Source organism: Girardinichthys multiradiatus, chromosome 4, assembly GCF_021462225.1.
Source record: "Girardinichthys multiradiatus isolate DD_20200921_A chromosome 4, DD_fGirMul_XY1, whole genome shotgun sequence".
Classification (NCBI taxonomy): domain Eukaryota; kingdom Metazoa; phylum Chordata; class Actinopteri; order Cyprinodontiformes; family Goodeidae; genus Girardinichthys; species Girardinichthys multiradiatus.
Window position 1 is genome coordinate 14,527,923 of NC_061797.1, and position 19,053 is coordinate 14,546,975.

Genomic DNA, 19,053 nt, shown 5'->3' on the forward strand with positions numbered 1-19,053 from the left:
GAGAGAAGAGAATAGGAAAGAATAAGCAGGTATTAGGGTTGATGCACTATTGACATATGGTGAGCAGGACCAGCTGGCAGGTTGATTTAAGGCAAAAACACATCGAGACCACGGCGATGCGTCATGTACATTATTTCTTGCAATCAAAAGACATTGGATATGTCATGGCTAAATGCACCAAGACAGAACAAGTGACTTTACTTCAGCTATAGGTAGTTACTTCAGGAGGGATAATGATTCAGAAGGCTACGATGCTATTATAAATCAATTACTGATCCAAGATCTAATACTTCACAGTACCTTTATCTAACTTTTTCTTAGGGATGTCATTCCTCTGCTGCATTCTTTTATTGCTCATTTATATATGAAGCGGAGTTAGTCTCATTCAATGTTTTTGTTCACAAGACACTAGCTGACACGCATCAAAAAAATGCTTAGTTATGTTCACATAAGATTCTGTGGTCAGGGCTGCTTGTAGTGATCTTGAATTAATCAATCGCTCAAGCTTTATTTATAGAGCGATTTACTCACTCAAAGTGACCAAAGTGCTGCACAGGTACATAAAAAAAGAAATAAAAACATAAAACTAATAGAACAGGATGAACAAAATCTGCACAACCCATGTAAGGAGGTTTTAGTCCTCAAAACAGGGTGTCGGGGGTACGAATCCCAGGTCGTTGATGTTTACCGCATGTTTTTTCCTCCTGCCTCCACCCTATTTCCTGTCAAAAAATAAAGGCCACTAGTGCCTAAAAACATAAAATAAAAGATAAGAAAATAGACTGAACAGACACTAAAATTAAAATCCAAGTTACAAAGATAAGTCTTTAAAAGAGATCTAAAATAATTCAGGGTGTTGGCTATCCTTATAGTGAGTGGTTGTTACAAAGTTTTGGGAGCTGCAACAAAGAAAGCTCTGTCTCCCCAAATCATTGATGTACTAAGTCCTTGGTACATCAAAAAGCAGCAGGTTACCTGACCTCAGAGTTTTAGGAACATGCTACAACAAGGAGGTGCATTTAAACATTTAAAAACCAAAAGTAAAATCTTAAAAACAATCCTAAAATGTACAGGCAGCCAGGACAATATGGGGGTTTTATGCTCACATCACCTTTTATTGGTCAACAGAGGGGCAACAGTGATTTGGACCAGCTGCAGAAGACGAAGAAGAGAGTTTTCCATCCCAGTATACAAAAGAGCGAATCACCCTTTCAAGGGATTTTCTAGGGATCAACCTCAGATGTTATAAGCTATACTAGACTACTGCACTGACCTGTTTATCAAATCTTAAACCGTTATCAAAAAATACCCCAACATTCCAGGCAGCAGTATGACTAAAAGAATATAAACGACCAGTTGCACTATTACACTGTTAACAAGCCAGTTTACTATCACCTCAGTCTTATTTCCATTCAAGTAAAGGAGTTTAAGCCTCATCTAAGTTTTGTGATATTGTATCCAAAAAGCAATTCATTGTGCGCAAGCCCTAGTTCTCAACGACCTTTAAAGAGGAAAACTCTGTGATTGCTTGCTCAGTGGTCCTCTGGTTAACGGTGGGAAATAATGACCAGCTTTTTTTCTTCCGCCCATGGTTGAAAACATCTAATATGGTTCCTCCTCTATGTCTCATCTGAAAATATTTAATTTTAGTTTTATTTCGTCTGCATACAGTGTGGCTCTGGTCCAAGTCATCTTGCCTCAAGTGCCACATGTACTGGATGTGTTTCTTGCTCAGCCACTTCCTCGTGTCTCTGTTATGTGTTTACCATAAACTTTCTGGTTGAAGCACTTACACGCTTCTGAGTTACGACTTTTGTATTATTTAAATTTAGGTTATACATTAACATTTTTGATGTTTGTAAATAGATTACCAATCTGCTATGTCCACACCGCAGTGCACTGAAATAAAGATTTTATCCCCCACCACTGGTATAATTTTAGGCACATCAATTAATGTTAACCCTGTCAAGTTTCTCTTCCCACCTCCTTTGGATCTGTTTCAATTTTGAAAGCTTATTCTGTGGGACAGGATTGGATTCATTGATAATTTGCCCGAGACCGCTTAGAAAAGGGCTCCTCTTTGCAGCTTTGTGATAGAAACATTTTGTGAAACAGACTATTGAGACGAAAAGAGAGCACCAAACACATACTGAATTTTCTACTTTTAAGGTTTTCTGCAGGGAGTTTCACCCTAGAAACTGCCAGACATGATTCTAATTAAGTTCCTAATTATATTTAAGGAGCTTAGTATATCAGAGAACCTGAGATCTTACAGGCAGAAATGTCGACTGCAGGAAACAGTAACACTTTACTCTAAAGAAGCTCCCTCTAGAGAACCAAACCAACTCCCTGAAGGGGTTTGGTTCTCCAGAGGCAGTAACACATAACATAAACAAAGACATGGGCTGGCAGCACCTGGAAGAACACCAAATAGACAGCTAATCTGGAATCCAAAACTACACAGCCAATGCCACAAAGAACATAGAAGGAAGGAGGTGAAAAATATCCGTTGTCAGACTCAGATATTAAAACGTTTTTACAACACAGCAAGGTAAAACACAAGTTAAAAGGTTGCAAGAGAAGCCAATTGTGGCACTGCAAACCATGGGCTAAAGCTGAATTTGAGATTAAATAAGTTTTGTGTTTGCTGCTTTTTTTAAAAGTTGACTCTCAACACAAAAACAGAATGAGCACCGGCTCCCGCTGTGCATTTGACTTACAGATTTCCATCAAGGCCCACTTTCATTTTTCTTACAACACAGCATGCAGAAGCTTTGCAGTACTAAGCACAAATACAGCCTAAAAATACAACATCTAATAATGTGCACCATAAAATCAAACCAATTTGTCACTGCAGGACACATTGACAGATCAAAAAAATGTTAGCTATCAACACCTCCCAATACACATCCTTCCTGGGAGAATCTGAAGCAATCTCACAACAGATATAGAAATGTGAGAAGGAAGAGAAGGCACACAATATCATTATAAATAAATAAAAGGCTCTCAGCTGTGAAGAGGGACAGCATGGTCTCACAGCACGGAAGATGTTAGTGATGGTTGATTGACCGTGACAACAGCTAATAATCAAAGTCAGCACATATTGACCATGACAAGGACCACAATCAGCGCGTATTGACAAAAAAACAATCCTCGGCAGCCCAGAGGAAACTGTTTATTGCCTGTTTACATCATGTGAGAAGATATTATCCTAAATCAACTATACTACAAGTGTGTATGTGTCTATTTGTGAGAAGGAAGTAAAGGCACAATAAAGAAAGTTCTTTAAAAACTTACGTTTTGTTTTTTTAGTGAACATATTTTAGAAATGGCCCCTGTGTTTTATGGGCTGGATGTTACCATCATAAAGTCGGTCTGGAAGAACCCCAGGAAGCTTCCAATATTGAATTAAAAATGAAAAATAATTTTCATTTAACACATAATTTTAGATTTTAATTAATGAATCAAAAATGCATTTTCGTTTTGTAAACACAACTCTCCTTATTGGTATTTGCAAAGTTCATCACCTGAGCTTTTCTTTTATCTTAATTAGTTATTTTACAAACAGCAAGAACACAGGTTCATATTACTTGTTTTTGTGAATGTCTGTCAATTACACTGGAGATCAAAACAAATAATTTGCAATGAATAATTTGCTGAATGTAAAGTTCACTATGTTGTCCTACTCCAAAACATCCAAAAATGAGTAAAAGAGGAGATAAAGCTGCAATAGGTAACTTTTGTAAAAATGTATTTTTTATAATTTGTTTACAAATCTCACTATGACAGTAGAATATGAGACAGATTATCTGTGAAAAAAAAATCAAGCTTCTCTGGCTCCTCCCAGTTGTCCTACTAAATACACCACTCATAGTCAGGAACAACGAATCAGAGTCAGGAGGAATTGCTTCGCAGTGTCAATCAGGGCTCACATAAGCGCTGCTCACACCCCTCCCCAGCACAGCACGTTCAAGCTGTGCTGCAGCTGTGCTAATGGCGGGGAAACAACATAACGTTACAGGAAAACTGACAATTTCTCGAGTGGCACCTGCTCAGAAAACTAAGTCAGGTAAACAGAAGAAGACTGATAATGAAAAGGAAGCTGCGTGCCCATGGCAGGCTCTGCTGTGGGAGAGAAGCTGTGGAGGGAGGACTGTAGCACAGGCGAGGGCAAGGGGGAGGGACCAGAAAGGTGTGCTTGTTCAAATTTTCAGGCTAAGTCCTACTGCAGCTTTAAGCATAGCTGTTGAGTTGCACATACTCTGAAGCACCATGAAAAACATATTTAAAAAAGAAAATTGATTAAATTAGAAAACAATTTTAGGGGTGTTACATCTGATTCATTTTCACACCACAGAATCACAAGCAATGTTTGGAGGGGGCTTGTCCCTTCAGCTAGTTGTGCACGTCATCATTTTTGTACAGTCCATGTGCAGCACAAATGGCCCTTTCCAAAACAGGAAGCACAGCAAGGTAGAGTCTCAAAGCAAGGTTGAAAGTAAACACTGAGGGAGTAATTATTGTTGAGGAGCCTGTTGTGTAGACAGAGAAGTCTTCACTTTGGCAATGGAAGTAAGTTTAATTTATTTGGGTCACATGGAAGTCATTGTATTTGTTATCGACTCTTGAAAAGACTGAGCCCCAAGAATGAAAAAAAGTCAGGGAAAGGTGGAAGGATCATTGTTTAGGGAATGCTTTCTGCAACAGGAGTTGGGCCTCTTACACATATGGCAGATTGAATGAAAATGTTTATCAGAACCTTCATCCACAATATCTGGTTCTGACCGTGTGTTCAATTTTTAAGACATGCAGGACAATGCCCCCCGTCACACAGCAAAAGGTGTGTAACTGTCTCAGCACAGCTGAGGCTACAGTCTCTGAGGCCACAGTCATTGCTTCTCTTTAATTTTTATCAGGGTTTCCTATACATTATAGTTGTTTTGAATTAAAGACCTTGTGTGGCACTAGTAGCCTTTATTTACAGTAATCAGACAGAAATTGACCAGTGAGAGAGAGAAATGGGGAGGATATGCAGCAAAAACCCCAGGGTCAGGAATTGTATCCCAGACGGCTGCATTGAGGACTAACATTGTGTTTTTTTTGCTTAAGCATCTGGATGTTTTTGTAAATGTTTTTTTTAGCATGGGTTATGATTAGCCACCCTACAACTTCCTACCAAAACTGAACAAGCGTTCAAATTTTTCCTGGCATAATCAAATGTTCAAGAATTGTTCTCTATTTTATATTCTCCAGTGTCTCTGCAATCACATCGCTCCTAACACTCCACATGAAATATAGCCTGTTTTCTTTTCGTACATCTGTTACAGATCTCACAACTTGACTCACCCGCCACCAGCAGCAGCAAAGCGGCACTGTTGTACTCCTGCACTCTGACAAAGCAGGTATAGCTGCCTTCATCAGCAACCACCACCCTTTGCAGTAGGAGGGAAGCATTGCCCATGGTCAGCTCGGCAGGGAACAAACTTGTACGGTTGGTGTAGCCCTCTGCCTGTTCTATCACCTGGTCCCGTTCCATCGAAAACCCATGGACGCTGCGTTTGGTGTCGGTCAACTGCCAGAATACGCTCACATCAGATAAATTGAAGGAACCTGTTTGGTTGAAAGAGCAGTTGAGGGTGACATCATTGCCATGCAATGCCACCACTGGTTGGTCCGGGACTTGCAATTCCAGCTTAGCTGTAAGAGAAGAGAAGAAGACATTCAATCAACCAATCATTCAATCATTCAATCAATCAGTCAAATAATTTCAGTCACAAATGAATAATACATTTTTATTTATAAGTTATTTACATTGGCACATTGGCTATTCACATTGGCACCTAAAAGTCTTCACTATGACTTAAAAACCATACATCATCTTTTTGACAATTTAAAAAATACAAAATAAATAATAGAAAACACTACTTGTGTAAACATACAGTATTCATTGAATCACAGTTTTAATGTGGTGTGCAGTGTTCAGACAAGACTGACTGACACCTATACATATCTGGAAGCCTTTGAAAATAAAATCAGAGCAGCATTTGGAAATGTACGCTGTGGCTGCTTCAGAAACACGTCGTTTGTTTGTGCGGCACAGCAGCATGAACAGGGTAAGCTGAAATGAGTGCAAGAGGGAAGGAGTGAGGGGATCTGAAAGTAAGCATTAGGACTTTTCTTGCGTTCCTGAAAGCTTTGCCTCCTGGTGATGGCTCAGCGCCGTAAAACTCAGGAATGGAGGCAACATCTGCTTGGCTTTAGTAAAATCTTTAGTTAAATCTAGCTAAATGTCTGGTGCTGTGGTGGTAGTAGAGGGAGATACATGCAGCAAAAACATTTAATGTGTAATTTTGTGCTTCCTGGCTGATTTTTCCTTACATCCATGCACATGTGTGAGCCCCCTTGAGTGAACTGTTTGTCTAGACTGGGCCGAGAGCAAAATCCACACTGCATAATCATTCTGGATTAGTAGCCATCTCAGGCAGGCTACAGTACATTCATAGTATTCTCAAGAGTCAGCATTCTCCATTGATCCCTGTCTGCTGTTATACAACTTAGAGACACTCATCAGCATCACAGGGGAGAAAAATTACACTCGGGCCCCTTGAAGTCGTGTGGTCCACTTCATGCTCAGCCTTTCTAATTGTTGTAATCACTCTGGCATTTTAACCTCCTCACCCCATTTTGAGCCCTGTCTATCACACAGCCAATGCCAGTATTGAACTACTTCGCTGTGAAGGAGATTCGGCTGAAGCAGAGGTGCAAGAATTACTTCCCCTATTAACAACAAACGGCTCTTTCATCAGAGAGGGTTCATACAAATGGGTATTGCCAAGTCAAGGCAAACCCCTATTTTCAATCACATTCAGCCAATTCCTACAAGGAGGCCTCTCTCTTCAAATACACCCCCACCGACAGCAACCCGTTCGTCTACGAGAACAGTGCCACCTCATGTCTCACCCCACAAGTGCAGAGAGGAGAAAGAGAAAATGCACAGTTGTCAGTATGGTGAAGTGTGTGGAGCTCGCAGCATGGCTGCTACGGTTTTATAGGAAGCCTTTTAGAGTGTGAAAATTATGTTTTTATCTAAATATAAAATCAAAAAGGTTTAAATAAAAATAAAAAGTGAAAATGTAAATCAATAAATAAACTATACCTCTATCTTATGGAGGGCCAATAGTGACAAATTTAAAGGGTACCATTTATTTATTTAATACACCATTAAATATTTAAATATACCTTTTAAATTATTAAATTAATTAAATGTAATTTTTGTATGAATGCATTTAAAAGTACTTTTTTTTTTCACTCTATATTTATTTATTTCATGGCTTCTGTGCAGCAGTGTCATCATAAAATAATTTAAACTGTCAACTTGACCCATTAAACTCAGTAGGCAGGGCTAATGCTGATCCTGTAATTCTGTGGCAGCTTCCTCCATGCTGGACCTCAATGAGCTCTCTCGTGAACTGGTTAGAGATATTTTAGACCAAGCTAAGGATAAAGAAGCTGAATTTGCTTACCAAGAGTTTGTGGTAAAAAATTTTTTTTAACAATTTCTTGAAGTTATTGGAGTTATTTTTGTACTTTCCAGTGAAGATATTAACCTCAGAGTCATGGCAAATACGGAAGAAGCTGTTATGACGTGCTGTGCGAAGCAGCCAATCAGATTTTAGGGTTTGATGAGGAGCCGCCCTAATCCTGCCCACTGGGTTTGATGGGTGAAGTTGACAGTTTAAATTAATTCATGATGACACTACTTCATTGGAGTCATGAAATAAATATATGTGGAGTAGGTTAGGTTTGGGCAGAGAGAGATAGAAGTCTTTAGAATGAAATAATCTAAATGTTTTTCATTTTATGAAGTTTGGTTTTGTTTGTGTTGAACTCAGCTATCTCAGTGCTAGCAGGCTATCTGCTCAGCACGTACTCAGTTTGTGTTCTGTGTTTGTGGGTTTTTAAAGTTAAGACAAACTTTATTTAAAGGGTGATTTTAAACACAGAAGATTGATCATAACGCGCCGTCTGCGCTTTTGCATTTAACCCTTTTATTAACGGCATTTTAAAGGTGTGTGTTTGATTCTGGTGCTAAGCTATCAGCTTCTTTTGTTACGTTTAACTGCTAACAGCTAAGGACACGTACTTGCTGCTAAATAATATTTACCCAGAAAGGTTGTTAGTTTTCAATCCAGTAAATAATAGTTCCCTAAACATTATTTTACTAAACTTGATAACTAAGTAAACACCATTAAGCCCCATTTTTCCAGAAAGATTTGGCTCTCTTCCAAAATATTTCTTTAAATATTTGAACATTTCCTTAATAATATTTCTTTAAATATTATTTTAATAAATAAAGGCAACTAATGAGACACTGTTGAGAATTAGTCATCCAGAAGGTTGGTTTTATTCAGCAGATCATTCTTTAAAACATTATTTTAATAAAATAATATTTTATCTGATCTTGCATTGTGAATGGTTGTCTAAAGGTATACTGATTATTGCCTAAGTTAGTTCCAAGACTAACTTAACTTCATTTCCAGATTCTTGGTAATGTTGCATCACTCTTTCGGTCATGATTTTCAATCATCTTTAATCAACTTGTTTATATTGTACATAACTCATTAGTCTTCGTTATTCTTTAATTCTGTCTGATAGTTTAGTTGGATTGTTTTAGCATGGTAAAGAGTTTGTTGATTGAAATATGTTTGACTTTGAGTTTACTTATTTTTATTAATAAATTAAGAAATTTTAAGAAATTGTGTGAATTCATTCCATGTGTGTGCAGAGTTTTGCTGTTCAATAATGTCAGAGCTTGGCTCACCCTTTTCGATCTTGTCCTGATACCACCGCCTTACTGGGCTGGTATTCACAGGACAACCCTTAACCCTTAAATCAAGCCTAAGAAATCTGGGTGTGATTTTTGATAGAGAGTTGTCACTTGAGCATCATTCAAAGCAGCTCACTAGGAACTATTTTTTCCAGCTCAGGAATATTTCGAAACTAAGAAGATTACTTTCCAAAGATGATCTTGAGCTGATCATTCATGCTTTTGTGTCTTCTCGTTTAGACAATTGTAATAGCCTTTTTTCTTGTCTTAACAAAAAGGAACTGTCTCGTCTGCCGCAGGTCCAAAATGCGGCGGCTAGGGTGCTGACTCGCACCAACAGAAGGGCTCATATTACCCCAATTTTAAAATCTCTCCATTGGCTTCCAATGGTTTTTCGCTTTAATTTCAAAATCCCGGTTCTGACTTTTAAATATCTCCATGGTCAGGCTCCCCGATACATTAGAGCCCTGTTGTGTCCGTATATCCCTTCTCGAAGGCTAAGGTCACTGGGTCAGAATCTTCTTAAGGTCCCTTACACCCGTTTTAAGACTAGAGGAGATCGTTCCTTCCAGGCTGTTGCGCCAAAGCTTTGGAACGATCTCCCACTCTCGTTACGTTCTCTTGGTTCTGTGGAAGTTTTTAAGAGCAAACTTAAAAACTATCTCTTTTGCTAATCTTTTTAACAGTTCCAGTGCGTTGGATGTAGTTATGCTACTATAGGCTTGTTACTATTATATTTACCACTACCCTCATAGTGATGGTTTTTATTACATTTTTTGTGCCTTTATTGTTTTATTTTAATGTATAATTGTGCACTTCTGTAAAGCACCTTGTGACCATTAATGTCTGTGAAAGGTGCTATATAAATAAACTTTTACTTACTTACTTATTTACTAACAGACCAAAATATTATTTGATAAAATATTAAAGTATTAATATTAAATATAAAATAATATTTTCAGATTCATAGTCACAACAATTCATTTTTAAACAAATTAATTTAAAAAATGACATTTAATTAATTAATTTAATAATTTAAAAGGTCTATTTAATTATTTAATCGAACATTTAATTATTTAATTGTGCATTCATAATTTAATGGTATGTTTGTTTATTTATTTATAATGGGACATTCAAATTGATTTATTTAATGATATATTTATTTATTTAATTTTGTCCCTTTTACCCCTCCATGCTATCTAACATTTCAAAATGATTTGACTTTAACTTAAATTACAGTGTCTACACCAAACAAGTTCCAACTCGCAAAACAATTATCTGACTTCCACAGTAAAAGCGACAGAAGGCTTTCCCCCCCTCTAAGCTGCAATTACAAAAGCTCCTCTGCTGCTTTGGGGGTTATCTCCCCATTTTGTGCTCACACTCACTCAGCAGGGCTGCACAATACAGAAAAGTTATCGCAGCAAAGCAAAGCAGAAGCAGCATTGTTTCGCCATTGCCGGGGTACACTGAACAAATTTCTCAAGTGCATATTTTCTCTGCGTTTCAGGGTGGCCCGATGTTTGCTGCGCAAGTGTTTTTTATAGGAGCAGAGGGGTCAGTGACAGCCCTCTTCGAGGCATGCATGTTGAAAGGAGGAGGGGAGAGAGCAATTAAATCACTCCCTGAGCAGCCTGGGATGACTCACACCACTGACTTCATACACAAAAGGGGGGATGGAAGAGGGAAATAGAAAAGAGAAGACTGGCGCTGAGCTCACACTTAAAGATAATATCTGGAAACAAGCCAACAAAGAGTGTGGTGAAACCTCACACTCTAATCCTCTAACCAGGACCAAAGCCATGCCAGAGCAAAAGAAACTTGTATTTTCGGTCAAACTTATTTCATTCCCATTTTGTCTTTTCTTCCCAGTTTCTCTCACCAGTGACCTAGCCCTCACTCTGTGGCCATGAGGTGCACCCTCCTTTACATTAGGACCTTGAGCAAATGAACTCACCTGCACTGGGAAAGCAGTGCCAGATTCATTGGGTGAACAACCTAGAGGTGTTGCAAATAAACTTGACAAATATCCTTATATAAATGAAATATACATCCATTTTCTATACCCAGTACTTCTATACAGGGTCACTTCTTCCTATGAAGCAAGGTACACCCTGGACAGGTTGCCAGTCTAACACAGAGACACACAGGTCAAACAACCACGCACACACCCATTCACAAATAAGGAAAATTCAGAGAGACCAATTAACCTAACAGTCATGTTTTTGGACTGTGGGAGGAAGCCGGAGTACCCAAAAGTAACACACACATACACGGAGAACATGCAAACTCTATCCAGAAAGACTTATGGCTGGGAGTCGAACCCAGGACTTTCTTGCGGCAATGTAACAATGCTACCAACTGCACCAGCATGCAGCCTTATCTAAAGAAACTAATAAATAAAATGAAAGGACTGGATCAATGGCGGAAATGTAAAAAAGTGACAAAAATCCGGTGGGAGATGATATTCAATAACAAATGATATTATTTAAGGGCAAAGGGAAGCTGGAAAACTAGCCATCAAACATGATCTACATGAGCAGTAGGTGCTGAATAAGAGCAAGAGGTGGAGGTCCTTTGTGTCCAGTGGAGATTCTGCAGCTAGATAGTGTGAAAAATTTTTGTCATCTGGAACATTTTAATTCAATGACAAAATGAAGAAATTTTACAAACTTGGTGGTGCAACAATAACTGAGGAGAGGAATATTATTACTATCTACTATTATTACTATTTAGAATCAGTATCATGATTTTATTTTCTGCAAGTCTTTCACATGCCTACCACTTTCTATATATGGAATGGAACAGTATACATGTTTTGATGACTTTTTAACAACAAGGTTCTGCCAGTGTTTGACACTCCAATTTGTACATATTTAATAAAAAGATTACTTTTGTGGGATGGGGCTTAAAAGAGTCTCTAGTCACTAAAATTGTCATGTAAGGGGGTTAAAACTTCTAAAAATCAATGAATATTTGTTATTTATGTTCAGGATTGATTTTAATACTGGCAATCACAAAAATGGGGAACAATATATTGATACATATAATTTTAAAGGCAGTCTTTAAGGGAGTATTTTCTGTGTCCAAGCTGGATGAAGCCAGCAATGTCAGAAATATAAAGGTTCCAGTTGTCAGTATCGTGGGTATCAGCTTTTAATCAAATATATACTTATTATTGTGTTTAGCCAATGGTGCAGCCCTCAGCAGCAGTCTTACAGTAGCTGCTTATGTAGCCCAATGGGAAAAATAATAGACCACCCCTGCACTGTGGCTTTACATTTGCGTGACTAAATTTACATTTAGTTGACTAAAACTAAAAAACGAAAACTTAAAATGGCTACAGATGACTAAAATATAGCTAAAACGTAATGACCTTTTATTCAAATTCCTATTACTAAATGAAAACGACAAGTCAAAATTAACACAGTTGTAAAGAGAACAAAAAGGAGTGATTTGCATTGGATGGAGTGGGAAGGGACTGAACGGCAGAGACGCAGAAGCCAAGACTGTAGACGTCATGGAAAATGCACTCGTCAGAGGTGTAACACCACGATCCAAAGCAAATCACAGTGTGCTGTTTTTGATCTGCCAATGTTTACAACAAGCACGTCATGTACAGAAGCTGAGCGATCAGATCTCCTCAGGTAGACAAGAAAAAAACATGCTTTCTCCAAGTAAACAAGAGTGAGCTGGAGAGATTAAAGATTACAACACAGGTGGTCTTTAGCAAGGGGCTGTACTGCACCTTGTAGGGAGGCCCATGGAGTCTTTTCAGGGGGCAAGTGGGGATCTTACATCTCCTTCCCTCACCCCAATAAAGAGATGCTCAGAAGCCATAGAGTGCAGCCTGGGAGACGTCAGGCAGTGGGGATTTACACGCTGTACTTTGTGCTTATGGGCCTCAGCTATGTTTGAGTGCCTGTGAGACAGTGACGGGCACTTTCACAGCCGACATGAAATAAACTCATTACAGCCTTTGCGAGTGTTGGCAATGGGCCCCGCTAACCAGCCAGACACGGGGCTGGCTAGAATAAGGCTGCAAGTGATCTTCACATTGCACTCCACTTGTAGTTTCATGACTACCCACCACCTTGTCAATATCAGCTTCTCATTCCATCCTGTCAGTCTTAGATATGCAAGACATGGGCTGCTGTCGGATTTGCCTCTACTTAGGACTTTTTCATTCCCTCTCATTCCTTGAGATGAGTGTGAAGGCTGACTGTAAGACTGAGAGACAGTGGGGCAAGGCAGCACATATGTGCATCTGAGCTTTTAAAGATAGACTGCTTGCAAGGTAATGGACATGGATGCTTCTTCAGTAAATCACCTCGCATTAACCTTGACACGTAGACATGTAAGCCATACATTTTCTAAACCCGCTTCCTCCATACTAGGTTGCTGGGGAGCTGGTGCCTATCTCCAGCAGTCTACGTGAGAGAAGCGTGGTACAGCCTGGACAGGTCGCCAGTCCATCACAGGGCAACACAGAGACACACAGGACAAACAACCATGCACACACTCATTCACTTCTAAGGGTTATTTAGAGAGATTAATTAACCTGACAATCATGTTTTTAGACTGTGGGAGGAAGCCGAAGAACCCGGAGAGAACCCACGCATGCATGGGGAAAATATGCAAACTCCATGCAGAAAGACCCCCAGCTGGGGGTCAAACCGAGGACCTTCTTGCTGCAAGGCAACAGTTCTCACATGTGCACCCTTGTCCATTTACATTTACAGTTTGGGTACACATTAGATTAGTGGTTTGACCATTTCAGTTATTTTTTTATTCCAGATTTTAAACTCGGTTGACAATTAATCCAACCCTTTTGTTGTGTAATTTATGATGAACTAGTCATTTCTGAAGCGATGGCCTTTAAATTCACACATTACTATAGTGCCCTGTTAATGATTTAATTTGATTTTACATTTTGGCACATTACAAACACATTGTTTGTTTTACAAATAATTTAAAAAATTGTGGAATGTATGTGTATTCATTCCCCCTGAGTTATTACTGTTTAGAACCACTTTGCTGAGATTATTGCAGCCTGTCTTTTGGGGCATTTTTCCACCAGCTTTGCACATCTGGAGACTGACATTTTGCTGGTTCTTCTTTGCAAATTACATGGACAGCATCTGTGAACACCAGTTTTAAGATCTTGACACAGATTCTCAAAGAAATTTGGTGCTGTACTTTGACTGGGCCATCTTAACACACAAATGTACTTTGATCAAAACCATTCCATAGAAGCCCTGGCTGTATGTTTAGGGTTGTTGTACTTCTGTAAGGTGAACCTCCCCACCAGTCCCAATGTTTTCTTCTAGGCCCTATATTTACCTCCATCCACCTTTCTATCAAGTCTAACCAGCTTTCTTTTCCCTGCTGAAAAGCATCCCCACAAGATGATGCTGCCGCCCTCACATCACCATGGGGATGGTATATTCAAGATAATGTCCGGACATTGCATTTTGCATTTAAACTGAAAGGTTTCATTATGGTATCATCTTTCCAGAGCATCTTCTTCCACAAGATTGTGGTGTCCCCTACATGGCTTATGACAAACCGTAAGCAGTAAACTTCTTCTGGCAGAGCTGTGGATCTCTGCAACTTCTCAGGAGTTACCATGGGCCTCTTGGCTGCTTCTCCGATTAAAGCTTTCTTTGCCTATCTTGTCAGTTTAGGCGGACAGCCATATCTTAGTAGGTTGGCAGTGATGTAATACCCATTCTAACATCAGATAAAGGATTACACAGTGGCTAATGAGATCTGCAAAGCTTTGCATATTGTTTTACACGACAACCTTGCTTTAGGGTGTATTCACACCAGTTAAGTCCTTTGGTCCGCTTGTTTGGTCCGGACCAAAAGCGAACTTTATTTTTTTCATTTGGTGTGGTTTGTTTTCACGTTGTACTTTTTGCAAGTGAACTATTACTTGTAAACAAAGCCACGCGGGTGACGATCATTGTTCCCATTGGACAGAAATGACAGGGCACAGACCCGTAAAGTGTAGACTTGCTGCATGCAGCACCTCTGTTCTGCATATTTATGCCATTATTACAGCTGCAATATTATTGTGAGGGTGAAGAGCAGCTCATTCAACACAGACTTTGAGACGTTCCATTTATAATTTTGGAACCCCGTCGGAGAATGCGTGCTGAACGCTGACGTTCTCCACGTGCCTTGTTGCTAAGCAACGCTTTTTATGTCCAAAGAGACGTATGCTTTTTGTAGTTGGTTCGGATCGGGGCCAGTTTGTATTCAGACCATAAGCGAACCGCACCAGAGTCCGTTTGGAAGCGGACCAAGACCACCTCAAAAAGTGGGTCTCAGTCCGCTTGTTTGGTCCGGACCAGGGTTCGCTTGAGTGTATTCACACCTCCACAAAAGGTCCGGACCAAGGGGGGAAACAAACTCTGGTCCGTTTAAAGCGGACAAAAGTGGGAAGTGTGAATACACCCTAAAACTTCTCTCCAAATTTATTCTAGACCTTTCTGCTGTGTTCTTTGTTCATCGTGAGGTTTTTGATTTTTTATCAAGCACTTGTATTTAAAATGGGATTTTCAGCTTTAATTGCTATAAAAGGTGGTTCTACTAAGCGTTAACTCAGAGGGGCTGAACACAAATGCATGGCAAATGTTTCACATGCTTATGTGTAAAAACAAAAAAATTTGTTTCATTTTCCTCTCAATTTACAATGATCCACTACTTTGTGCTGGGCTAAATACCGATAAACTACATAGAGGTATGTGGTTATAATGTAAAAAAATATAAGAAAACATAATTACACGGGGCTTAAATACTTTCATAATAATGAAACATTAACTTCCTACAGCAGTATTTCTAGTTTTGCTTGACATAGCAGCTGTTGGTGCTGTGAGGCAGGATTAAACAAAAAAAAGGTGGATGGTTGAGGGGTCAAAATTTCTTCTTTTGAGGTCAATGATTAGTAAGCAAACTAAAACATGTGAAGAATTTTTTTCCCTTTATGCCTTATGAGATTAAAACTAGAAATGACGATGTAAGAACAATGCTGTGAGAAAAACAGCCACAAACCTTCAAAAAATTATGTGAAAGTATCAGCATGTTTGGTTCGATAGACTTAATGGAATGGTCTTAAGCTCATTTTCAATTATAATTAGCTAAAAACAAATTGACCTGTGTTATTATTGTAACATTTTCTTGTTTATTACCTCATAAATATAGTGGTCATCATGACTGAAAACAGTTGGCTGTATCTCCATCAACAAATCTGTACATCATAAGTAAATCATCACACTGATATGTTCTTCTCTATTTGTCATACCATTTTTAATGTCACACCAAGTTCCCCAACGGTGGGGAACTTGGTGTGACTATATTCTCATCCTGCTGCACAGGCGCAACTTGGCCTGTGCAGCGACCGCGGGAGCCTGGCATCACCAGCTGCACATGACCAACGAGGCTGCCATTCAATTCCACACATCGCCACTAGGAGGGACTGTGAGAGCCATGTCATATGATGTTCGGACATGCAGAGTTCTCATCTGGCGAGAAGCATTCAAAATTTGGAGTAAATCGGACCTTTCAGATGGAAGCTGCACTCACTTGTTTGTTAGTGGGCGGGGCTAAACTAATGTCATGAATTGCCTGTGCCAACATGTTCAGCATTAACTCATGATTATGTATACTACATTTCAAGTGGATTCGATGGCGTATGAGGGAGATACAGCACTTGAAATGTCCTAGGGGGTGCTATTGATCCAAATTTAAATATAATCCAATAGAGCTGTTTGGGGGCTGACAAAGATCAACCATATTTATTTTGGAGTAAATCGGACCATGCATGTATAATTTAGAGCCAAACGTATGGCCGTGGCGTGACATCAGAATTTGCCACACACCCTCCAGCAGAGCCAGTCACTACTGGTGACTGTCTTAGACCATCATGTTATCTGTTACTTGGGACAGTTTCACATTGATTAGGTGAAGAACATCAAAAATTAGCTCTGTAAAGGAGAACATGACACTTCCTGTTCTCAGGGGCGGGAGGCTTCAATGATGTCAGCAGTTGACCATTGAATATTGTTTCAGTCATCATATGGATAAATCCCAGAGGGTTTCATGTCTCTGTGACTTTCCTTGTAGAAACTATAATAACTTTGTTGCATGGCGAGAAGTCAGATTTTGAGGCTTAGCCACGCCCACACGCTTTCATGTATTAAAAAGCATTTCATAACTTTTAATCCCCAATGCCTTAAGAATATACTCATTGATTTCGAAGTCTGTAAGTCAAAAGCTGTAGGAGGTGTTTGCTCAGATACGTGGGCTAGAAACAGCAAAAATGGGGGTCAAAATGGCAACTTCAGTCCAAAATGGCTGACTTCCTGTAGGGTTTTCAATAGGGGGACAATTTTGGGTGAAGTTTGGTGAGTTTTTGAATATGTTTAGGCCCCCAAAAAAGCCAATTAATTTCCCGGATGAATAATAATAAACATTCGAGTTACAATAGGCCCTAACAGGCCTACCTGTTCGGGCCTAATTACAGTGAATTATCAGATTATCTCTCAAGGGAAAAAAAGATAAAAAAACAAAAACAAAACTGGGGTTGTGTCCAAACCCAAGCCAATCAATTCTGCATAAAGACATTAAAACAAGAACTGGGTTAGGTTAAACAATAAGAGGGGTTTGGTAAAGCCAAATGTAAACAAAGATGGGGGACAGAGCAAGGAAAATGACAATCACTGCTCCAGTTCAGTTTGCTCTTTTGTCAATTTGTACCATTTCATACTTACTTATAACCAAACTGCCCCTTACTACTTCAATTTCATACCTCTAAACAAACCATTTCATACCCATTTACTTAAACTATGGTGAATGAGTTTATTTTTTCTTGGTGTTAAGTATTTTTATGAATTATGAAGATAAATGGACAAACAATTGATATTTTTTTTGTATTACTATCCAAAATCTTTACTTTGCAATACATTCTACGACCATTTGTAAATTCTGATCCCCATTTGCAGAAGATAATTTTTGTTGAAGTCATAAATCCATAATGTACCACACAGAAAAATTACTTTAAATTGTTGATTTTTAAAGCAATTGATGCGTTGATGAAGGTCTGTGCAAGACATTTCGTACCCGACTTAAACTGCAAAGGTACATAATGGCAAATAGGCAAAATCTTTAGCATCCTACAATCACAAAGCAGGCCTTCAAGGCAGTTCTCCCATTCTGCAATTTGTACACCAATTTTATACCCACTTCTTGCCATTTTATCCTCTTCTACCACCTTTTCGTACCCGTAAAACAAACCATTTCGTAGACACGTGACTGCCATTCCGTATCATTATGCTCTCCTCATTTTACATATCTAACTTACTCAAAAACAGATAATTAAAAATAAAATCAAGGTTATATATAAAAATTTAAAGATTTGGCTAAAATAAAGTTATTCTTTTTACAAACAACAGTGCACACAAAGAGAAGTAATGAGCACTTAACCATACAAAATCTCTGGTTTACTATGGAACCATAGAGTAATGAAAGAGATAATAGGTACTCATTTAGGAATTTATATTCATAAAGCATATATTGCATTGGTATCAAGGAAGTGCAAACAAAATTCTGCTTTGGACACAGTGGCACACACTCCCACAGACACCCAATTTTATGCGGAAACAGACACCCAAAGGCCAGGGAGCACATTGATATTCCACACTTGTATTACTGCTGACAGCTCCACAGCATCACACTGTCTGAGGAATTGGACACGAGGTATCCTGACACTACAATGGAGATGCTGTTACAAAGCTGCTCTGGAGCAGGGAGCTTCCATAATCACAATGAGCAACAGCCCCATAGACACACACACACACACACTCACACAAAACAACCCCATACAGACACACACACACACTGACGTATAAACAGAGGTACACAGGTGCCCAGGCCCTCACACTGTCCTTGACAAACTAAAGCATACACATCACAGGAAACCTTGCCACAGTGTTTAGATACCACTGTACCTAACCATATATGAACTGATTCATTTATATAGCTCTATGTTTTATTTAGCAGGTGTGTTCCATATATGTAAGCAATGCATACATTCATGTTTTATTTGGCAATTCAATAGTGAGATCTGCCAACTTCAGACGCAATCCCACTTCAGCCTCAATATCAGTTCAATAACACTGAACCAGACAAAGGACATCACCTTGAAATCTTTCTTCATAAAT

At 39.0% G+C, this 19,053-nt stretch overlaps 1 protein-coding gene across 2 annotated transcripts in view; it reads right to left on the bottom strand.

Moving 5' to 3' along the window:
- cd276 (CD276 molecule) overlaps positions 1 to 19,053 on the bottom strand; it is a 134,945-nt gene that overhangs the window by 98,505 nt on the left and 17,387 nt on the right. For both annotated transcript variants that reach the window (XM_047363947.1, XM_047363946.1), the window contains exon 3: positions 5,347 to 5,697. In XM_047363947.1, coding sequence (XP_047219903.1) covers positions 5,347 to 5,697 — 351 coding nt within the window. The remainder of the gene's footprint in view (positions 1 to 5,346; positions 5,698 to 19,053) is intronic.